This window comes from Ylistrum balloti, unplaced genomic scaffold, assembly GCF_031769215.1.
Source record: "Ylistrum balloti isolate Yb309-2 unplaced genomic scaffold, AGI_CSIRO_Ybal_v1 Utg370452, whole genome shotgun sequence".
Lineage (NCBI taxonomy): Eukaryota > Metazoa > Mollusca > Bivalvia > Pectinida > Pectinidae > Ylistrum > Ylistrum balloti.
The window spans coordinates 1,029,260-1,055,046 of NW_026782300.1; the positions used below are offsets into that span (position 1 = coordinate 1,029,260).

The 25,787-nt window shown below is 34.1% G+C and overlaps 1 protein-coding gene across 1 annotated transcript; it reads right to left on the reverse strand.

The window, feature by feature from the left end:
- Positions 1 to 910: 910 nt before the first annotated feature.
- LOC132555067 (uncharacterized) lies at positions 911 to 25,502 on the reverse strand. Its single transcript, XM_060219408.1, has 12 exons — positions 25,385 to 25,502; positions 23,279 to 23,464; positions 9,970 to 10,137; positions 8,993 to 9,258; positions 8,231 to 8,599; positions 7,044 to 7,105; positions 6,695 to 6,809; positions 6,138 to 6,256; positions 5,739 to 5,952; positions 5,099 to 5,170; positions 4,624 to 4,785; positions 911 to 4,196 (listed from the first exon to the last, which is right to left on the reverse strand). Exons 1-12 carry the CDS (start codon positions 25,500 to 25,502, stop codon positions 3,327 to 3,329), a joined length of 2,721 nt encoding a protein of 906 aa, XP_060075391.1. The 3' UTR covers positions 911 to 3,326.
- Between the last annotated feature and the right edge of the window lie 285 nt (positions 25,503 to 25,787).

Below are 25,787 nucleotides of genomic sequence, written 5' to 3' on the forward strand. Positions count from 1 at the left end.
CAACCTTGATTTCAAATCAGTCCAAAAAAGGTACAATGCACAACTAGGGACCAAGGGAACCCAATATCTATGAAATATCAGAAGGATCCATCCAGGACTTCCTCAGATATAGCAGTAACAAGATTTTACTCTCAAAATCCAAGATGGCTGCCTGTCAGCCATCTTGATTATGGATCAGTCCAAAAAGGTATAATGTACAACTTGGAACCAAAGGGAACCTGCATATGAAATTTGAGAAAGATCCATCCAGTACTTTCCAAGAAATAGCAGTAACAAACTTTTACTCTCAAAATCCAAGATGGCCACCTGTCTGCAATCTTGAATTCGAATCAGTCCAAAAAAGGTACAATGCACAACTAGGGACCAAGGGGAAACTGCATATGAAATTTGAGAAAGATCCATCCAGTACTTTCCAAGAAATAGCAGTAACAAACTTTTACTTCCAAAATCCAAGATGGCTGCCTGTCGGCCATCTTGAATATCGAATCAGTCCAAAAAAGATACAATGCACAACTAGGGACAAAGGGGAACCTGCATATGAAATTTGAGAAAGATCCATCCAGTACTTTTCCAGAAATAGCGGTAACAAACTTTTACTTCCAAAATACAAGATGGCCACCTGTCGGCCATCTTGAATGCGAATCAGTTCAAAAAAGGTACAATGCACAACTAGGGACCAAGGGGAACCTGCATATGAAATATGAGAAAGATCCATCCAGTACTTTTCCAGAAATTGCGGTAACAAAAATTGTTTACGGACTGACGGATGACGGACGGACGGACGCCTAGACGGACCACGGACGCAGGGCGATTTGAATAACCCACCATCTAATAGATGGTGGGTTAAAAATGTGATAAATATACTTTTTTCAGTTAACTATAGTATATTAAATCTAGTAAATATGGTCACATCTCATTACACCAATAACGACTTTTCCATTAAAACATTAAATTACTACATCTAAGACAAAAAAAAAATATGAATCAATTCCACCATGGTAAGGTTTTATGCCTGTTACTTCTAGGCAAATTATCAATAAATCCTATGGTTTGTACCCCTAAACAAAATGTGGAGTCCTGGGATGGATCATGGATGTTTTACTAGAATAGCCGTAACATACATATTCATTCTAATCAATAGATTCCTATACCTAGCTTTGATTGTCTGAAGTTTTATAAACACAATACAACAAAAATGCATGTATTTACAACAATCCATAAATACAATGTATCAAGGAATCAACTACTTTCAGATCAAATGAACCCAATGTCATTGGTCTTCTATAAAAATAGCTATACAATAACACTTGATTTTGGTTCCAAATAATATTGACATGTATTTGATAAAAATAAAAATATTGTTCTTATAAAGAAAAAATATGCATCAAATATAAACAAATTATTACAGATCTGTTTTTTTTCTATTCTAGCAAATTGTTGAAAAACAACATTGCAAATCTAAGAAAAGGATGATTAATTTGATCAATGGTCCTTAAGATGTTGTGCTGTACATCACATTACATTACATGGAAGAATATCTCCTTTATATCACTGATTTAGGGAATACAATGCAATGATACAATGCCTCAAACATGTACACACAACCATGAATAGTATACCACATGGACACAATTTATTTGACAGTTAAAAGAGTTTCAGCACTAAAATTTTTTATATCACCAAAGCAACTGTATCAGTATAAAATCCTTATAATTAAATAGCTGTAAACAGTTTTGGCTTGTTACAGATGTCATCTTACCTGCTGATAAAAAAATAAGTTCCTTTTCATTCAGTTTAATTCAGTCGTTTTTTACAGGAAGTGATCTGTATGTACTAAAAAGACCAATCTCCACCTGGCTTTTACTGAAAATCAATTACTGGATTTAAAAACAAAGCAAAAACATAAGCTACTTTGTATAGTATCACTGTTATTATTACACACAGACCAATTAACTTCCCGAGATGCTTCAGATACAATTAGTTTTGCATAGTAAAAAGTGAGTTTTAGAGACTGTCCTTTGGTACATGTATCAACAAAAAACACCAATGTAATTCAGAACAAAACATAACACAAGTTACCATATCCACATCAGTATCGATGATTCAACTAAAAATAATATAAATTTTGATTACGGTAAGTCTGTTTAAAATGAAACTCTGATTTAATTGGCAAGATAACATATACCAGTATGGCGACCAGGCAGAGAACAGCTAGTTAAGGTAAGCTTAAGTACACAACTCCATTTTTTTTAAAACAGCACATGAAATACATATTTGTGTTTATAAATATATATATATGTCCTTTTGAATAGACTTTGTATACATCATTTTAAACACTCAAACAGTCAAATACCTTTGAATAAATCCAAATCAAATTTTATAAGCAACATAATAAACTAGTGGTGTTCCTCATGATGTTTGTGAAAACTTTAAATAATGCTCTTATACAAAATTGGGAACCTTCAGCGACTTTTTTGTAAGATACGATACATTTTCATGTTTACAGAAAGTGATGAAGGATTCCGACCCTTAAAAAAGAAATCAGATGAACAGGAAGTCAGATGTTCTTTGATCTTGATTCGTTAAATATCATTTTCAAGGTTTTGGCAACATTTATTTCAAAACATTAATGTATGTTTCTAATGTTTAGGTGAATTACTATGTTTTTATTTCCATATGAAAACATGAGATGATATTTGGTAGGTAAAGATATTTTTAACCAATAAACAGGTTGGAGTTCTTAAACACCTTAGACAATGAAATTTTTAGCAACCCAACTGTTCAATGCTGTTTACACGCTCAATACTATAGCGCACTCATTAATACATGTGTATATTCACTGATAAAACATCACTTACAATGATATTACAATGATAAACAAATATATTAGGTATACAATTGAGAAGAAACAAACTTGTACCAACATGATACAGTAGACAACACTTCCATATTAAATCTGTATAGAGACTAGTGTCTCTGCTAAAGCAGCAAATATGACAATAAATAATATGATTACAATTCCTTTTATACCAATACATATTTGGTGACATGCCTTTTTATCCACCTGTTCATAATACTGTACTCTCTGTCTATACAAACTCCCTATAACAACCATTATATAACAACCAATTAAGACCAATTTTGATTCCTCCCGAAGACAGATTTTGACAGGTTTAACTAAGAATGTTTATGAATCACAGTCACAGTAATATATTTTGGGTCAATATCTATACCAAGAATGAACTAGTGTAAAACATGACTTAGATGAAAATGACTACTATGATAATGATATATGCTCTTATGCATATTAGGAATTCCCTTCTGGTTCAGACAAAACATTCACTTTCACTGGGCTCTGCACGCTTCTGTTGCCATAACTGACTAGAATTTGGAGAAATGTTTCTGCAGCTAGCAAATAAATGATCCATATTGTCATTCTGCTGTTTAAATGTGGACTCTGAATCGACATGGTGCTGAAAGATCATTTCTGCCTGCATATGTCCTTCATAACTTGTCCCCATTTCCCGTTTATTACTGTAGAGCACTTCCAGCTGACCTTCACCTTTGTCAGAATTATTCTGAGAATTGGTTTCCTGTGTTGGTGTAGCATCCTCTGTTTTGTAAATATTGTTATTTTCTACAGATAAGTCAGGTTCTTCCGTTGACTGGCTGAATTCTTGAACACTTGTCACATGGTCTTCACTGACAACACCTTCATAGTATGCAACCTTCTGTTGATGTTGTTGTAACAATGTTGCAGCTTCCTTGTCCTGTTGACTAAAAGGAACACTATTCTCTGTCAATGTAGGTTCATTACTGAGACTCTCCATGTTTTCTGTTGCATCAAGTTCATACCCTTGGTATTGTTGGTCACCTTCAGCTACCATGGTAACATCATCCTCGCAGTACTCGTCATATAAATAGTCCTCTGATCCAACACTTTCTGTGACAGCTTTTAAGTAGGAGCCAAAGAAAATGTCACGTTTTGATTTAAGGATTTCATTTTCCTCTGGATCCAGTGGTCTCAAAAGAATCTCTGCCTGATGTTTCTTAGCTTCACTGTCTTCACAGCTGATATCTTGTTGGAGATGAAGATCATTGATCCCCTCTTCCAGGGATTTGGTTGACTCGCTTTCTTGTCCCTGAACAAGGAAGCCATTATACTGACTCTCCAGCTCTTCCAAGCCTAAGTATACCTGTAAAATGAAAGCCATTTCTGTTATCTTTGTCTTTTTTGTTTATAAATTAAATGTATTCAAAATTTTATTCTAGAATACCCTAATTCAACTCTTATTATTGCTCACAAGAAACATTTAAACAAATTCACTTTATGATTACAGACTGTTTGCTTGCTGTCAATTTTGTTACATTTAATATTTTATAATTCTTTCATTAGGTATTATACTGATCAACAACTTTTTGTCACTGCCGAAGTCTTCAACAATATTCCATAAAACTATTCAGTGATTAGCTCAGTGGGCCAGCACATTACCTCGTACTCATAGTCAAAAGGTGGGTTTATTACAGGACAACAAAGTAACAGTTATCATGAACAAAACAGCAAATAAATGTGGGTGGGCTTCTCTCCAGACATAGACTTATTGGTGGTAGCTTGTTCTTTACCTTGACCATATCTGGGCGATCCTTTTTCTTCTTCTGTGTACATTGGAGAGCAATGTGAAAGAGTTTGTCATAGATGGCACTTGGACACATGCCTGGTTTATTGTCACGGAGATCTTCATATCGTGTCTGACTTTCTTCCAGGTACTCATTCACATAGCGCTCCTGTTAGAAGAAATTTAAAAAAATCTATGCTTCATCAATTTTTAGATACAATTGTGACAGTAAATACCCTTTTACCATTAAAATGCATTTGTTGTATAATTACCAAAATGAACATTTTTCAATATTCTTATTTTGACGGCAGGAAAATGAATGATCACACATCAAGTGAAATGCAAGGACTTCTATTACCATTTCTATAAATTCTTGTTTTATTTTCTTGAAGACATTTCCAACACCAAAGGCAGAGGTGAAGGAAAGTTTGTGTTTACAAATGATATGTTTTACTGGTCTTTAAAGAGTTATCATGTCCTACCAGGTATTTGGCATCCCCTCCTTCACGCTTCTCGTCGTAAGCTTGTTCCCCTGTACATACTTCCATCATCACCTGGTAAATATCAAAAGGTTATGAAAAATTTATCATACAAAAGGTTTAATGTTTAAATCTACAGCACAGCCATAATCTGTCTTTCCTGTGACAGAATAACTGATCTTGTAGAAACATCAACTTAGATCATAGAGATGGCTTATTCCAAGGTTAAATTGAATTCACAGTGATGAGATACCTCAGTAAGAAAAATTAAGAAATATACAATTTTCAAGTACACATTAAAGAAAAACCAGACAATTTTGACCATTGACAGATCAGCAAGATAAGGGGGTAAGATGCACAGTTTAAACATAAATAAGTTCTTTTCACCAAAGGATGCTTCAGATCAAATCTGGACAAAATTAAATCATTCGAAGAAAAGAAGAATTTTAAAGAATTTGCTCTATTTCCACCATTGATCCCACTCCTCCTATCCCAGAGGGGCCGAGACCCACCCCTTGTACAAAACTGTTTCCCATTCACATAAGGATGCTTCAGGCTAAATTGAGGCAAAATCCAAAATCCTAAATGAGGAGCAGCTCATCTTTTGAACCAGATTAGGTAAAACCTATTTCAGACAACATACCACTCCGAATGAAAATGTATCTCCTTTGATAGACATTTGTGACCCCCTCTGGGCCTCGGGTGGTAGATAGGCCTTGGAGGTGTACTCCTTAGTTCCCATTTGTTGTTTGGTGATATGAGTGAGTGCCCCAGTGGTGGACCCCTTCTGAGCATGCTTGGCCATCCCCAAGTCAGAAATCTTTGCCTCCAAATGCTTGTCCAAAAGTATATTGGCACTGAAATAACATTCAAATTAGGAATAATTTTATTTTCAAAAACCAAGAGTATTCTTCTCTTGTTAAAGAATCACATCTTAACCTTAGTAATTCACAGAGTTAAAATTTTTACTTTTATCTGTCAACAATTTTGTTTTGTTCAGAGAAGGCAGCTTAGCTCATTAAACATGTTTTTCAGTTGGTACCTTTTTATATCACCGTGGATGAGTGGTGCCGTGCCCAGGGTGTGTAAGTACTGAAGGCCACAGGAAGCTCCTCGTACAATGATTAATCTTTCCTGCCATGTTAACGGCCGTGTGCCACACTGAAAACAACAATCACAGATTATCTACAATGAGATTTGAGTTTCACTTTAAAAGCTTCAAGCTTGAGTGGTAAGATAACCTGTGATGTCTTTTTTCAAGCAGAAAAATACAATGCTGATAAAAATCTGTTTCATCACAAACTATTTTTTTCCAACATCTTTACTTTTTAATTTAATTCAGTAATATATAGGTACACACATAAAGAATGACAGAATGTATGTATTCTATGATAAGCAAAGGGGGCTCTTAATTAAGCTTTGACTCAATATTAGGGTCAGGCTTATTGCAAGACAAACAAATAACATCTGTTAGCAATTTTAAAGGTTACTATGTATGGGCTTATTGTTAATAATGGCCTTATTACCAGGTGTTGGTTTATAGTAAAATATTTTCAATTTTAAACTTTTGTGAATAATGACATTTCTAAGCATGTTTACCTTGCAGCTAAGTCTGTCCTCCAGTGACCCATGAGGCATGTACTGGTAGACCAGGCAGACATCGGAACCCTCTAATGTGTAACCATACAGTGCTACAATGTTTTCATGCCGATATCTACAAAGAAGCACATCATAAAATAAACTACAACTTTAAAAAAAATACTGATTTGCTATCAAACACTTCTTGATTCAGATAAAAATTCAAATATATGAGAATACATGAATATATCAATCAGGTATTTTTCGGACAAAAATGATAAGAAGATTTTTCAGGCAGCTAAATCCTAAATGAGAAAGATATAGATCTAATTACATGTAGCTATCACAGTCCACACAAGTGATTACATACCGAATCAGTGCCTTCAGCTCAGTTTTCAAGTGGCTCTGGGATTCCTGGTCCTCTTCTGATCCCTGTAAACAGACAGGCAGATTCTTGTATCAGGGTTTCAGTGTTAGTCAGTGTTAGTATATCATACATGATAAAACAAATCAAAAAAAAACACAGACAATTTTAAGATCCAGGATGTGACATGTCACAAAGTTTGAGTCAGTTTGGGATACAGGTGTTGTGTTTGTTTACATAACGAAGATAACTTAAGTTTGCATTTTACCTGTTTGTTCAGATATGATTACATACAAGAAGTACCTGAGCTTATACATATATGGTACCAAGGGATTTCTATAATGACAGATCCCACGTCAGTTTATATGGTACCACGAGATTTCTATAATGACAGATCCCATGTCAGTTACATAGATAGTACCAAGGGATTTCTATAATGACAGATCCCATGTCAATTACATATACGATACCACAAGATTTCTATAATGACAGATCCCATGTCAGTTATGAGACAAATATAAATTGATATCATTCACACAACTGCGCAGAGAAACATTATTTGATACAAGCACATTACTGATAAAGGTTTTAAATAAAAGTTGACTGAAATGTTTGTAAATTATTATCAATTATTTAAATCCTCCCTTACAAACTGAAGTTTAATATAACATATGGCCATATAAAGAGGATATTTAATTGTGTCTTCAGCAATAACAAACATATTTCTGCAGTGTGTCAAAAATTTTAGTATCTTTCCTGAGTGTGTAGCATGAGTGAAAGATGCAAAAAATATCAGACACATGTGCATTCTATTTACCAATATTACATTTTCACAAGCAAAATAGCCAAATACTGGCATATTTAGGACAGAAAGAAAAGGATGAACCTATGATTGTCGCAGAAACTGCTCACTCATATAACTTTGCGGTACACAACAAAAAATAATCTGTTTTTACAGAACAATCAGTAAAAAGATATAAACATAAAAAAAATTTTGATGTAAATTCATTTCTATATTAACAAAGAAAATGGGAATTATTCAAGTCACTAACAGACAAGATTTGCAGTACAATGCTCAGAGAGACACAATAACAGCCTGTGACAAGTCAATATGAGGCTGTAAATATGACACCAATCCTTTAGAAAGGTCGAGCTCTGTTGATTGGGTTAGTTCTTGACATTAGAATACTTACAGAGAAGAGTCGTTTGATGGCACATTGTGAATTTTTGAGCCGGCCCTTGTAGACCTCACCAAAACTGCCTTGACCAAGCTTGCACTGGTCGTTAAATCCATTAGTAGCCTGATTTATTTCCTTATACGTGAAGCTTGGAGTGTTGATGATAGCCATGGCAGTGTCAGCATCACAGCTGCCATTCTGGTTCAGGGTAGACAAGCCCTCATGACTCTTGACTCGATCCATTAAGTCAAGGCTTATGGAAGGCTCTCCCATATTGCCTTTGCTATTCTCACCAGGCCCGTCTGTCTCAACCTCATTAACATGTACAGAGCACATAGATTTGTCTCCGTTGCCACTTCCTGACAAGAATCCTATTGAAACTTTCTGGGAAAGAAAGAAAAAGTAAAAAATTGAATTACATCAATATATCTTAATTCTGACCAATCAGAACACACATCAGCTTTGGATGTCAAACGTTTTTCAAATTCATGAAATTTAAATAGGTAAGACGAAGTGTGGGCTTATTACAAGACATAAAGTAGCATTTGGGGCCTTATTGTCAGAAGTATATTTTTAACTTGGATCTGTTGGAACATAGGGCATGTTATAATGAACTTATACACATACACACATAAACTGTAAATGTACTTATTACTGGTGCACCCACTGGGAACCTAAAATTAGTCTTTTGTAAGTGGAATTTGCGATATATTTTTTATACTATTTCTTTTCACACAAGCAAGTATTTTGTAATTAAATGTATTGTGTGGAGCTTACCTTGCCCTTGTCCTGTCCAGATATAGCCTTATCCTGCCCAGATATGACTTTGTCTTGTCCGGATATGGCCTTGTCTTGCCCTGGTATGACCTTATCATCATAATTTTTCTCTATAGATGGGATGTGTTTGTCCTCCATCATCTTATTGGACATGAACTTTGACCCCTGTATTGATTTATCAGGCATGTTGAAGTTCACATTATGGTCTTTGTTGTGGGAGGGGTTCCCAGGAGGCACTGCTCCCGGTGGACTTGGTTTTGGCAATTCTGTAGATAAGGATACCAAGTAGACAATGAATTCATAAAAAAAATTATCAGACCAATCAAAACAGTGATATAAAGATTTCACAGTAAGTCACACCCCATTTTGGTATCCATATTGTGTCAATACCAGTATATTTTTACAAAAAGACTGACAAGTTTAAGGAAAGTTACTGGATAGCTTTACTTTTTTGATAGGTACAATATATCACATTTATTTCAAGTAACATATTAGCATCACAGAATGAAGATGAAAACAACCTTTTATGCACTATTGCTTTGACTGGTGTCAAAATGTCTGCTCAATGCAGTCTTTTTATTGAGATATTTCTTCCATCCACTCAAGCTGAGGACGGGTGGTCGGGTGGCGCAGTGTTAACGCACTCGCTTTTCACCTAGCCGACCGGGGTTCGATTCCCGGAACGGACGTGAAAAGGTAAGGGGTCACCTGCCCAACCACGTGGGTTTTCCCCGGGTACTCTGGTTTCCTCCCACAATAAGACCCCTCGCGCGCTTACATCCGGGCCAACAAGAGTGATTAGTATAAGCTCGAATAACTTGTTTCGCAATTGTTGTAAAATAGATAAAGTTTATATTTAAGCTGAGGACAATTCTAGGTCTTTAGAAGAATGGAATTTACAGCAATATTGAACAATAACTTTATGCCTTAAGTGAGCCAGACAAAGTGTTTTTGGTGAAAGAGAATCCTTTACTTACTGGTGGAGTAAAGGTTCTCCAGCATTTCCCTGGGAGTTGGGGCTGATCCTCCCACAGCCCCATGGGATCCTCCCACAGCCCTATGGGTTCCTCCCACAGCTCCATGGCTACAGGAATTGTCCCATTGGTATGCATGTGAATCATGTACCTTCTCACTGCTACTGGAAACTACAACAGATAAAATGGAAACTGCATGTAATTTTTGTCAACAAAACATCTCTGAATGTTCTTCAACATCTTCAGATGAACAAATCAGATCTTTAAATTAAACCAACAACAGAAACAAAATCTCATACTGGAACAAAAGACCTCACAAAAATTATTTTTGAACTTTTTTATAATTAATAAAAAGGAAAAGGTGAATATAGTATTTAGTAAATAATTAATGATACAAACAAAAAATTGAAATAGATAAACAAGTACTGATACTGATAGTATAAATTGGTATTTAAACGTTTTCTATTTGTATGCGATTTTACTCAGTGTTGGGAGCATTTAATCATATAGATCCATTAAAAAAACCCAAAAAACTAAAATTACTGAAACTCTTTTTTTATCAAATGTAAAATTTTTTGCCAATGATGAGACCATTACAATTAATTGAAAATTCTTTAGGAAAGATAATTTGTATGTACACAACGATATGACATGTCCATATGTTTATAATCTAAGTGTCACTTGTTGACATTAATATTACTTACAGTTCATATTAGTACCAGGTATATTTGCACAAAGTAAACATCATAATAACATAAGTTGAAATTTTTGTATCAAATATACAACTCCAAGTCCACACAACTGGCTAAATCAAAATCCAAAATGGTGTCCACTAATGCTTACATCCATGATTTAGATCCCTTCTGTTACATTGTAAATGTTACCTGTAGGATAGACCTGTATTTACCTGAGATTTTTTTATCCAACCATTTAGCCTTTATTTATAATTACAGCCCTGACAGACCTATATGACTGGACCAATAATTACTCAACTATTTGTGATATTTTATGTATGTCCTGATGTGCCTTATGGCTGACATGAATACTCAACATAATTATAAATCCTCTGAAGTCAATCAGTAGCATTATCAGCTTAACATCAAAATCCTATCAAATTTGTATCTAGAAAAAAACTGAAACATTGTGAATCTCACAAGTTAAAATTTTATGCACAAAACAGAAATATATTCTAATATTTTTTAGATTTGAAGTATAGATAAAATATAACAAATATTCTGAAAATGTTAGCTAAATATAGATGTAGGTAATATCAAGCTGCTTAGAATTATATAGTGTTTGTGATAAACAATCGCTACCTTTTGTTTACAACCTTACTTCCCGTCTTTGACATAAGTTTTCTACAGTCAGTCAAAAGCCAGAGGCTAATTTACAGAACAAATTGACCAATCATATTTCACAAAGACACACCCATGTGTATCTTCCATTAAACTACCCAATGAAAGCAAAGATGTTTTAAAATTAACATGACACTCAGAAACAATAATATATTGTATGTATAAAGTAAACAGGGGAGGGGAAGCACTAGTATTACAAAATAGTGAAGATCATTTATAGTTTTTATTTCATTTTTGTTGTATGATTAGTTTTCATTCATCCCTAAGTTTTAACTTCTTACTGTAAATGTAACAATCAGTAATGATAATGTTCAATTTTGTACATCATGTTTTTACAGAAATTAAATACCCAAATAACCTGTGTGTTTTTATGCACCTTATCATCCCATGGTCTGTAGGGTTTTGAAATCTTAAAAAAATATTTTGCAACTACAATCTGGCGAGATGGATTAATAAATATTTAGGTATGTAAAGTAATGAATGCAGTTTTATTATCCTCAATAACAATTACTGTGAAATTTTTTTTTTTAACAAAATCAACAACAATGAAAAAAATTACGGTGCCTGGCAGTGGAAGTTCCTTCTATAAGAACAGTACGATCAGTTTACACAGATACACCTGTACATACTAATATACCAATCCTATCTTTACCGATATTATTACTTGCAGGCCTTCTGCCACAGAGAGCTATCTGCTAATATCTTTTTTGCATAATATTAAATTTGAGCTCCGCAACTCATTATAAACAGGATATGTTAAATGCTATATATATGCATGACAGAAAAAAAAATTATGAAAAGCAGTCCAAACTCGAGCTGAGTCACTCCTACTAAACTGAATTTAATTTTTATGGGACCAAAAGACATTTGTGTCACTTATCGTCTTTTTAGATTAATCGGTATATATTCCATGAAATACAATAAAATTTTCTCTGATGTAAACAAGTTCTTAATACTCCGGGAAAGTTGGTGGAGAGTCTAGACATCCTGAGGGAGTTCCCAACCTAGTATATAGGACACTGAAGGCAGTCACCTGAATACTGCCATACCTTATCTATCCTACAATGTACTGGTCGTATTGTATTTCATATGATAACTCAATATGAAAGGTCTGGAGTTCTGGTGAATACCACTTTAAAAACAGATAATTCTCTCCTGTGATCTGTGCAGTTTGTGGCCATTCTTATTAGATAACATCAGCAAACATGCTAAAATATTACAAAAACTGTCTAGACTTCATGTCAATACTTAAGCAATCTTTGTCTAGATATATGAGGCTCCAACTTGGTATCTGCAAAATGTGATATCATAAATATATGACATCAGTAAATGAAATAGGAAATTATATCATTTATACAAGTTAGCGATATCAGAATCTAGTAATACAAATGTATCCTTCAGTAATGTTTGTTTGTTTGCTTGTTTATTGTTACTGTAAGTCTTATCAACTGCCGAGATCATTTAAAACCATGCTAGGCTTGGATGATGGAGGAAAGTCTAAAATCTTGGTAAAATACCACTGACCAGCTGCCAGTAGCTTGTGCCTGCTCCAGGTTGGCCTCACACCAGCAATCCAGACATAGGCATTCACCACTTGACCAATATTAACACTGCATTGACTTATTGATATCATTAACTCATTCTCTTCCACTTCACCTTGTGTAGTGGGCAAGTCAGCAGTTTTATAGAAGTGGACCATTCCCAGGGTCACTCAACCATATAGGTCGGGTATTTTTGATGTCTTAGATGATGAATGTCACATACTGCAACCTTTTCTATATCAGAAAGAATTCCACAAAAACAATCACATATTGTAAATAAACTGATTGTCAAGTGTGTTCTACAATATGTTAAAATAAAAACCCCAATGTTTCATGACTCATCTACCCACACATCCTTCCATCCATCCATACACCCCTTCCCCTACCAAAACACCCCTCCTGCCCCAAACCCCTCCATCCATCCCCACCCTTAAACCTACCCACACACCCCTCTACCTCCCTCACATTAGGTGACTAATTAGTGAAAAATGTCAGCAATCCATTTGGTAATCCTGTGTGTTTAGATATTTATATTAGTATACCTACCATTTTCAGGTACTGTGATATTGTACACATGCATTGTAAATGTTACTGGAAAGCAATCTCTGCAAGTATTCACTTTTTTTGTCTCTGAATTTCACAATCTGCAATAATCCAATAGTGTCAGTTCTCTTCCTGACGTCTTCTTCTGTACAGCATCAGTATCTTTACATATCAATACATACGCACAAGACAGTTGAAAAGCTAATACCTAAGTCTGTAGAATCCATTATTGAAATATCAAGACATCCGACCAACTAAGTGTGGTGTTTTATATAAAAAAAAAAAAAAATAGAAAAAAACTGAAGTGAATGAACAAAAGCTGTTTACATAATAGTTTATCCGGGATGTCTGCTTGTATATAGCATTATAAAACACACTCACACACACACACACACACATGTAGCCATTCCTGGCCCACTGTACATGTGTCACATGTTACTGAATACATCAATCTCAATATTATACATAATTAGTATATTCATACAAACATTTCCAGGACTATTATCTCCTTGAACCTAGTATTAGTTTACTGAAGTGATAGGGACTTCCCTACAAAAATTATCATTAGTTAATGATTAACCAATCATAGTTCGAAGCTGATCTAAAGACCAATGAAAAAAGGCCCTTCCTGGTGTGAAACATGAGATCGGATATACATGTCCCAGTGTCGGTAGGAGTGGAACCACACAGACATTAGAATTTATTTTGTTACATCCTGTTGGCAGATGATATGCTGAGGTGTTGATAGGTGTGAATGTTGACTGTAGTACATGTATTATTGCACACAGTAAACATCATTATTAAAGTGTATTTTTAAAAAAAATGTTACAGCAACTTCCTCATTAATTAAAAACAAGAGGCACGCAGGGCTTGTATTGCTCAATCTGGATATTTAAGTCAATAATGCAAAACTTTTCAATTCTTTAGATGGAAAATATTTCCCCTGATGAGCCTCATCCCACAGATACAGCTTCTAATTCCGTTGGGGTGGGGACAGAGATCCATTGTTAATCTCTTGATGTCCAGCAATGATATTAAGTTATGGGATGATAATCTCAATAGCTTCAAAGACAACCAGATCAGACCCCAGAACAAATTATCAGTTATGATTGTGTTTATCTCCTGATGCTCAGCATTACTATAGTTATTCAGTGGTGCCAGGTGAGCTAAAAATGCATTTTCAAAGAAATGTTTTTATTTACAACATCATTAATATACAGTAAAACCTGGTCTTCATTGACATTGTTTCTGTAAAGTTAATATCTCCTTTGGAGGTCATCTCTATCAGCAAATACCTAACTTTAATTATAAGTGATATTTACTACTGCATGCAACAGATGAACACGACTATTCTACTAAAACACAATTAAATGTTGATATTCCATCAAATTCTTCCTTGAAAATATCATTTCAATGGAATGATTTGATATGGTATTGAAATCTTGTTAAATAATTTTTAATACAAATTAAAATATAGTTAAAAAAACATGGAATCAGATAAGATACTTTTGAGGGGTTTGACCAATGTATACACCATTTTTTGTTACCCTAGTTTAAATGTAAGAAAACTTATGCTATAAGACACAAAATTGAAACAAAGGGCGATATCTCTGTAATTGAAGGGTTACAGGCCTAAATTTGGTACACTACACATCATCTTCATATGACCAGTGTATACACCAAAATTCATGATCCTTGCTTAACTATGGGCAGAGTTATGTTCTGAACATGAAAGGTCAGATGGAAGGACAGATGGACTGACAATGTGTCAACTATATACTCCCCAAAATTATTTTTAGGGGAACATAACAATATTAAAAAAACTATCATAATGTATGTTTAAATCTTCTTTCACCTTAGTCCATCTGTCCTTGAACTATCTTGAGATATACTGGATAGATCATGCTCATCTGTTTGGCTCCCCTTGGTTCGTAGTTGTGCATTGCCCACTTTGGAATTGATCAGAACAACATGGCTGTCAGACAACCATCTTGAAGTTTGAGAATCGTTGTTTGTTATATTACTATTTCTTTGGACATCCTTGAATCAGGGTTCTCAAATTTTACACACCTTAATCTCTTTTAGTTTTGTACTGTCTATTGAGGGAGAGACAGAAAAAATGAAATGGCTAACATTGTAGCTATCTTAGTGTTCTTTATCTTATACTCATATTGAATAGACTAACAAACAGAGATAAGATACATTGTTTCTTACATTTAAGGTAAATTCTGTGAAAATAAAATATACATATGTTGAATTCATATACTGGTAGATATAATTCCAATCCAGAGTTAAATCTGCATCCCTATCGAACAGATATCAAATTAATTTTCTCCTCCATACAAGTTCATCTTATGAGCAGGTTTACCTTAAGAATTCTATAAACAAAGAGAAACCTGTACATATACATGGCTCATATGGCCTGGTGCCAAACCTATCAAAATCATTTTCTGTTAACAATCAACCAATGGTTGATCCCGATTCTCATTTCTATAACAGGCAGCCAATGGATGATCTTGATTCAATCTTCCCACTTCCTTTTAACAATTCTAACTCAGGATATGTTTGACACAATAATAATCATAAGGTATTTAAAGTATAGTGGATTAATGAAAAAAGGTACAGGGAATAAATAAATGCAGACTGAGTTTTTGAACTGTAAAGTTCATTTGTATAAATATGTATCATTCAACAAAAAGTATAAAAGAGGCCCATAGGGCCTGTATAGCTCATATGGCTTTGCTTGGCTGAAATTGCTTTATCAAAACTAAAGGAAAAGCAATTTTATATCTCCAAACACACAACACAAAACAATTCCCATTGGACTCACTATTTATACAAAATTGTTTCCCTTTACCTCAACAATGTTTCAAACCAAACTTTGGCAAAATCTGATCATTCCTACAGGAGGAGTTGAATTTTGAAGTATTTACTCTATTAAAGATGGATCTTTTCCCTTCTTTCTCTGTTTTTGCTCTTAATGATAAGAAATTTTAACATTCCCTTGCAGAAATGGCAGTAATAATCTTTACCTACCAAATCCAAGATGGTTGCCTTGAAGCCATTTTGTTTTTTCTGATAATTCCCAAAATCAAATGGACACAAGAAGAGATCAAAGGGAACCTATTAATGAAATTTCATAGAGATCAATTCAGTACTTCTTATTAAGAAATAGGGATAACAAATCTTTACTAGCGAAATCTAAGATGGCAGTCTGACGTCCATTTTTGTTTTTCCTAAACTCACAACAAGGGACAAAGAGGAACCTATACATGAAATATGAGAAATATTTATGCAGTATTTCTAAAGAAGTAGCGATAACAAACTTTCAAAATCATAATCCAAGATGGCCACCTGTTTGCCATTTTCTTTTCAGTACCAATATCAAATAGGTACAGCTAGGGATCACCCAACACTGTTTCAGACTAAATTTGCTCAAAATCCAATTATTCCTAAAGTAGGAGTAGGAGTTTTAAAAAAAATTGCTCTTTTTTTCTATGGGGCAACCCCTCAGGCCCTAGGAAGCAAAGACCCACTGTTTATAGAAAATTGATTCTTCTCCTCCCAACAATGCTTTAGAAACATTTGGGCAAAATCCAATCATTCCTACAGGAGGAGTAGAATTTTAAGACCCCTTCCAAACCCAAAAACAGATCCCTAGGGGCCTAGACCCACCATTTATACAATTTACTTTCCCTAGGGATGCTTCTGACCAAATTTGGTCAAGATCCTGTAAGTCGCTTATGACTAGTAGTCGGGCCAGGTGAGCTAAAAAACAGAAAATCATGCATATTCCTATATGGTCTTGTAAAGCTGAATCTATATTTAATGGACCATTTTGTTTTAATGTCTAAGTGACTAGTAGTAAATTTCAAAATAAGGAGAACCATCATTATTAGTTATATATTTACAACATATGCTTTCCTATCTGTAAAAAAGCATTATGTATTGTTTGTAAATATAATCATGTAATTTTACATAATACAAGTACATTGTATATTAACTATGGTCATGTACCCAAACCTGGAAGTCTTCACCATTTTACAGACAGTCACAATTATTCACAATAAATGATCTTAACATAATTAAAAAGAATTTCTTAAATTTTTCTTTCATCTTAGTCATCGTAATGTGGGTTGAACTTACATCATGACCGACAAAACATGTTCAAATGCAGTATTTGACCACATGTACTTCAGTTAGGTCTGTATCACTCATAAATGTAAAGACTCACCATGACTCGTCTTAAATCTCAATGACCAATGTGTTTACATCACTATAACATTGACTTTCATTTCTAAATCAAGTGCTGCATCAGTACTGTAACAAAATTTGTTATATGAATCCAAAACTTATGTACTCCTTATCTTCATCGTTAAAAGACATCTATAAAAACCTATATTTAGCAGTTATGACTAATGGATTATAAATTGATATAGAGATGGATTGTATCATTGGGGATAACATTTTCTAATGATATATTAACAATTAAATTATACATTGTATATCTAAATATATGATAAAGCAAAACATTACACAGCAATCTTAATTAATATACACTTATGATTATATGTGTGTTGACTATTGTGATTCATCAACAGATTCATACACCAGTGCTTAAATTAAAGTCAACGGCCAAACAGAGGTTGTTGGGTTTTCGTTTTACGTTTGAAAAAATGTTAAATTGAGATGACTTAATCAAGTAAAAAGTATGTGACCATTGTAGTGTGTAGGCTCCATGGGCTCATTGTAGTACATTTTGTACAAATACATTTAACACCATGCCAACTTATTTTACTTTGAGTAAAAAAAACAACAGGGAGCAGGGGTCTGGAAAAATATTTTAAACCACTAGGCACAGGACTAGTGGACTGAAAAATTTACTTGTCCGGATTGGAAATTTACTCGTCCAAACTTAATCAGCGAGGATGTGACATGTGACTTTTTTTCTATTTCTATTTTAAGTTTTAGAGAAAAAAACCATGCAATGATGGCTGCTTTGCGTCAGACATTATGCGCGACTTAGGCCTAGCTGTAGAGTTTGTTTATATTCTACTGACTAGGTGCTGCTAAATACAGACCGGTACATGTTGGTACCGCCCGAGAGCACCTGACATCAGTATGACCGCAGGAAAATGGCTAAGGTATTCCGAATGCTATATTTGATGTCATGGTGTAATCAAAAGTTAGAGTGCTGACTGGAATATTTTGTTTCCGAAGTACCATAAACACGTTTCTTTGTTTTTAATTTTCTTAACATTTTTATTGAAATTTAAGTTGTAACATTAATATCATTGGAAAAAAGGTACTCGTCCGATGGACGACTGACAAAGATAAATCTGGTTGTCCGAGACAATTTTCACTTGTCCATGACGACCGGACATGTGTGTTTCCGGACCCCTGAGGGAGAAAAAAAATTCTACAGGAAACAAAGAATATGTTTGTTTAAATGAAAAGTGATATTTTCAAATGATAATAAATAACATATCAGTATCACAAAATACTCTGTAATTGATTTGGAAGGACATCATGTCATGAATAATTGATGAGATTTAACATCCCTGTTCCTGTTACATATTTTATAAATAAGCAAATAAATTTGCATATAAATGTATGTCAAGAAGAATGGATTTATTGTACAAACAAACAAACTGATACATGTTTACGATTGGAACTCCCTTCAATGTCTGCAAGGCCAATCGGAAAAGTTCCAACAACAACACTGCTTTGTAATAAATTCACTCCCATTGGATGCTATTGTTTGCCCAAAAACAAAATAAACATGGATTCATTTAGAAAACTCCCTAGTAGCAACAGGTTGGGCTTGGGAGTGTGAAAACTTCTGTGTTTAGAACTTGAATTTGATCACCAGACTTGGCAGATTTTTTATCATTCATTAACTTGTCAATTATTTTTCTGCATATCAAAAAATCATTACTGTCTTTGTTTCCAGTATTATGTGTTATGGTACCTGAGGGCTAACATTTTTCTGGTGCTCAAATATTCATGTCAACCCAGACAATCCATGTATGCAATACTATTAGTATGTGTATAAAAAATTCTTTAAACCTGAATTCAACATTAATAATTAATAATGCATAATTCCATAATAAATAATGTCAAGTAATGTAAATGTTTGGGAAGGTAAGGAAGGGGAATAACTCACATCAAATACAAGTAACAAGTCAGTCAAATGTTTGGGAAGATAAGGAAGGGGAATAACTCACATGACATTCAAGTAACAAGTTAGTCAAACATTTGGGAAGGCAAGGAAGGGAAAAATGTCACATGAAATTTGCGCTTTCTTATGTTAGATATCGAGCTGCTAATGTTATATGCATAATTTTAATTTTAATTTCAAATTTAAAAAATACTTTCTGCTACCATATTTGAATAAGCATACCTCACATGTGCGACTGCCCTAGTTAGGTTCGTAACTCCGTTTCTGAATTCATAGCATCTAATTTTGGAGCAGACACCCTTCACACCCTTGTGGTATCCTTATACCAGCCAGAAAACCACACAACTTAACACTCCAAATATCGACAACAATGTTGAGTCAACTTTTGATTTTGAATTTGCAATATAACTTTCAGCCCCTACATCTCTCTTAATCCATCAGATGATCGACACATTATTGTTACACAACTGACAGTTAGGAAAATGTCACATTTTGAACCACTTTTGATGTAATTCAGGGTATCAAAATGCATGTCACATTGCCCTTACAGCCCATTACGGGTGAAACTAGTCAGCAATAATACAATTTATTGACCACCAAATTTTTTAACTCTGGTATATGTTTACTCCCTACTTCTGATTTATAGGTGTTAATTATAAAACAATAGGCCCAGCAGTCTTGATAGTCACCTCAGATAAGCAATACTGTAAATAAAGGTTAAAGATTAATGATAGTAAACCGGTGTCAATACATTCATATCATCAAAACTGTCATACTATACTAATAATTCTTAGAAAGTTATTTCCCGTTGGAAATAAACAATGTTATGCTCAAAAATGCATTTTTTTTATAGAAATTACAGTAAAGTTAAATTCCACCCCAGGAAAAAAGTAAGACCCATTTTAGTAATTAAAGCACCTCAAATGTAGGTGTTGAGAAGAGGATTTTTGAAATCTGAGTCAATTTGACCCCTTTTGGCCCCATACATCAGCCCTTGAAGGTCAGCCAGGATCAATATAGGCACATCATCATGCCATCATTATTCACTCATAATTCTAACTAAGTTTGAAATATTTCCAATGGAAATTAAACAAATTATGCTAAAAAATCTATTTTGCCTATATATACTATAGTAAAATGATTTTTGAAATCCAAGTCAGTTTGACTCCTTTTGGCCTCACCCATCAGCCCCTGGGTGTCAGACAGGATCAATAGGGGCATATCATATAGCCATCATCCTTTCCTCATAATTCTTACCAACCTTAAAATATTTCCAATCGAAATTAATCAAATTATGTTCAAAAATCTATTTCTCCTATATAAACTATAGTAAAATTTAATTTACCCCTCCCTACATGTAGGAAACGTCAGACCGTTGAGCCATGAAGCTTACAATATTTGTAAAGCACCTTAAGATGCTGCCGTCCATTTAGAGTATCCGATTCTACAATATCCGGGTGTTGAGAAGAAGATTTTTGAAGTTTAAATCAATTTGACCCCTTTTGGCCCCACCCCTCAGGTCCCTGTGAGGTAGGGACCATATTATTCACTATTATGGTGTATTTTATTCCAAGAATGGTTTCTGCAAATATTTCTTGAAACTGGTTCAGAGGATTTTGATAAGAAATTGAAGAAAATAAACAGTTAAAAAATATAAACAGGACAACTGTTATTGTTCTATTGATATCATGTATATTGACCTTCATGAATATTTATTACAATAACTAAACTTTGATGTAGTCTATCGCATTATGGTTGGTGAGTCAAATACATGTACAATTAACATAGCAACAGCAATTTGCAATTATTACTTCTTTGTAATGTTGAAAATGAAAGAAATCAGAATGATTAAAGCTGATATCATTAATTAGTTAAAAATTATATGCATGCCTTTAATATGATAAGGAAGAATTAAGATTCATCCAAACCACCTCTGGAATACTAAATATCTAATACTTCTGTGATGGATTCTTAGTGCTAATGTTAACCATATATAATTGCATATACAGTTATGTATGTACAATGGATTTGTCATGATTCAAGACCCTGTAACTAGTCTGTCAATAAAATTTACTCTGTCTATTATAATATCTGTTAATGCTTTAAATATAATTAGAAAATGTTTTATAAAAACCCACCAACATATTCAAAACCTAACCTTAACTTTATAGATAATGAAAAAAAGAGAGGGGGCCAGTAGTGTCCATTCTGGACTGTTCCATTTTACTGTTGATATGATAACTTAGAGGAAAGGATCAGGAACCTAAAGGTTTGTAGTGAAAGACTGCAAAATAATGATAACAAAAGGAAAGGTTCATTGATATATCTTTGTAAAATAAAGTTTTATCAGAATTTCACAGTTCTAAAACATAATTTCAATATCTACTTTTCCTTGAGAAAGTTGATACTTGGTAAATAGCGCTTTCCATTTGATGTGCCTGACATGTTTTCAAAAACCAAAATATCATTTGCAGTCCTCATCTGGCTTATTACTTCCATACTGACTATGGTGTAGGGGAAGTAACTCTGATAACTTGACCCATGTGTACATATGGTTTTTAAGTCATTTCATTATACAGAAACTTTAATTTGAAGTTCAGACTGCCAATGTTGATGATCCCACAGGAACTTTCACAAATACCTTGAGTATTTTTATAATGAAATGGCAATATACATGCAGTCAGTGACAAACTTATATATCAGCAAACTTATACTCCTTTTGTCCTTATAAAATCTTGACATTGACAATGGTAGCAAGAGAGCAATACTGTGATTCAAAGTGATTCATGACTGAGATTAGAAACAACACAATAATGTTGTAAAAATATGCTATTTAAAATCGGAGAAACCCTCTGACATCTGCAATGTAGATCAAGAAGTAATTCTTCTCAAGTAGGGAAATATTAAGTAACTCCAAAATTAAATAATTTTAATTTCAACTGTAACAAGACACACGGTCAAGATCATGTTACATCAGGACATTTTTTTATAATTCCATTAAATGCTATCGTTGGTACTGCTAGTATTACATCATTTGAGAGAGATTGAAAATTGGTAAAATCTTTTGAACGAATTCCCATCATTACAGCATGTAACCAACTAAACCTGCCTAATTAGGATTGTTAAAATCTACATGTTTCCATATCATTTCTGTTGTACATATGTACATGTATGCTGCTTCAGTTCTGTTTTATGTCAGTTAATTACAACTAACTACTGCCCCTTCAAAAGTTTAAATAGCAAAACTAAGATAACATTGATCATTCAGTTACTTACAAATCAATCTTACTACTCATAGTCAGTAACATGAGAAACAAACAATTGTAATTATAGTATATTCAACCAAACACTTATATCTGCTCATATAAATGTGAATCCACCTTTCTTCTGGCAAAAAAGGATAGATATTTAAACCAAAACAAAATTCAACCTTTTCAGTCTTAACCTTCAGTAAACCCTGCAGTCAATAAATAGTACATATAATACAGAAATTTGCCATTTTTTAAAAAATTCAAATTGTGTTTTCTGCTTCAAAGGTTTCATGTAAAAAAGTACAGGCTTATATTAATTAAGCACACTGATTTTTGTATTTGTGTAATGTGTATTTATGATTACACAGTGTAGTCATCAAGTCCAATAGGTGTATGTAACTTGATAATTGGCCTTCTTCAGAAATAGAAATATCAACTTACACCATGCCTCCAGAACCTGCGTTTCCCTGCGCCTGTCAAGCCTTTTAAGGATCAAGTACAAATCCATCACTGTCGGGTTTTTACAGCCCCAATCCATGAGTAGCTTTTTGGTAGGGCTGCCATTAGGTTCTCGGTACGCCAATTCAAAGAGTTTTACATCTTGATGAAGGTAGCCTATCTCACCAGCTACAACAGTAAAAGGTGTGTTGTCAAAGTAATTGTTTTTAACAAGCCTATTTCAAATAACAAAATAAGTATATATGTGTATACATATAGGTATGAAGAGACTTGGAAAAATCATGTTTCTTTATTTCCGGAATTTATCAACCTATAATTTAGCCAGCCAGCCAGACCATTTTGAGGTAGGATCTCCTTGCAGTAGCTGGTGGATAACTCATTGAACAACATGCTATTCAAAAGCACTTGAGATTAAGTGTCTTGCTCAAGGACACATCCACAACAGCACAAAGCAGTCACTTTCTCAGTTTCCTGAGAACACAAACTACACACCTTGCATTGTCACCTGAGGTTACACTGATTAACAATATTGACTGAGCTATTGTGACAGCTGTACATCTATATGTAGCAGTAAAGTTAGGGAATTATCAGTATTTACATGCATACTGTATCAGTAATACATTATTAACATAAGCATGTCACTCAATAATAAACCAGTGGTATCGTCACATTATATAACTTATATACTATAGGCCAACAGATACAATGAATTCCATTAGTGGAAACGCTGTGGTTTCCTTTCAAACTAAATTGGAGGTGATTTGATTGTACTACAATACAGCCAATTGTTTTGATGTAGTCAATGGAAACTTGGTACCAGTCATGGGTGACCATGTTCTGTTGATTAAAACCACTCAAAATGATCCAAGCCTTAAGATACTGCAGCCATCTTTCTTGTTGAGGCAGATGATCAATCTCAACATTGGAGAAATTTATCATAACCAAAAGCTCAAATGAGTCATCAAAATGTGAAGTGGAGAGTTGATGGTGATTATCTTTGTAGTATATTTAAGTTCCTCTTTCTCCATAAGTTTGTCGGTAATGTTAGAATGTGTGAAAAGATGATATTGTAACTGTTACAGTAGGCCTTATGAATGAGTCAGAATGAATGGGATGGATTTTCTGTCATTTTTACTAATGAAACTTCACTTGTGCTTAGTATCCAGTTGCTTTAACACAGCAAACTAAATCTGTGCTTCACAATTATTGTTAGATCAATCAAATGGAAGGTTGTATGTCACTGTTGGTGTGTAGTAAATTATGATGTAGTAATAAATACCAGCATGCATTTATAATAAATTTGTGCTGAAAAAATCTGTGTCTGTAGGTCAAAACTGACCAGACTATCAATACTTTGTATATGGGTCATCATCAAGAACAAAAACATATATTTATAGAGTTATCACATTTGGAAGTGTAATAGGAGAAGGTTGGTGTTGCTTGTATATAGTGTTAAATACAGTCTGTCATTCTGCTGACAGAGCATGCTTCTTTTGCTCATTTGGTTTGGGCACTCGATAGGAATTAGTATTTTCCCTTTTCTTTCAAACTGATGCCCAACGAAATCACACGAGTTGTGGTATTTGGAGTCACCGGGTTGATATTTAGGAAATCTTAAGAAAAATATGATGTTGTATGCTATATTTTAACATTATTACTGACTATTTGGTAAAAGATAGCATTTATTTTTCAATTCTTATCAACTTTCTTTTATCTTGGAAGGAAAAGTGTCACTTTATTGAAGTACGTGTTGAAGTAGACTAGGAAGTGAAACCGGAAACAGGAACACATGATCAAGATTGGGTAGGGTCAAGCCTTTATATTACTTGATCATTACAAGATAATATTAAGTAATCGGCTAATTATATGTATCTGAATTTATTTTGTAAGAAATGTGACATTACTTACGATATAATATATATATGTATTGAAAACGAAGTCCAAACTATGTCAGAAGATACACAACTTGTCAAACAAAAACACAGGAGTAAAAACGAATATTACGTCAAGCTTCACAACTTGTTGACATTCGATCACTGTCCACTTAAGAATGAAAGACAGTGTAAATGTAAATTTGTGATAACCTACCTAAACGTTCCCAAGCGTGGTCAATATCGAGGCCATGACAGAGTTCTATCGTAATACTGTACGGCAAATTGTACAGAAACGTCGAGTGTTTATCACGATGCCTGCTACCAGTCGCCATGTTTTCGGAAGTTCATCGACGATTGGCTCATAGTTTTTTCTGTGACGTCATTTTCCCCCTGGAGGAATTACTTCCTGGTTGGGGATTCCCCAGTTTTAGAGGGAAGAAGAGGTCCGTTAAAGGATAAAGTGCATAGAAACGTATAATACGTCCCTGCGTTGTCCAACACAGCTAGACATTCGTGTCGATTAATATCACTTAGATCTACAAAACATCACTATCATAATGTTGCATTACTATAACGTTTTTAATTTCCATTTGTCTCCCCAATTTTCGCTCCTCTAG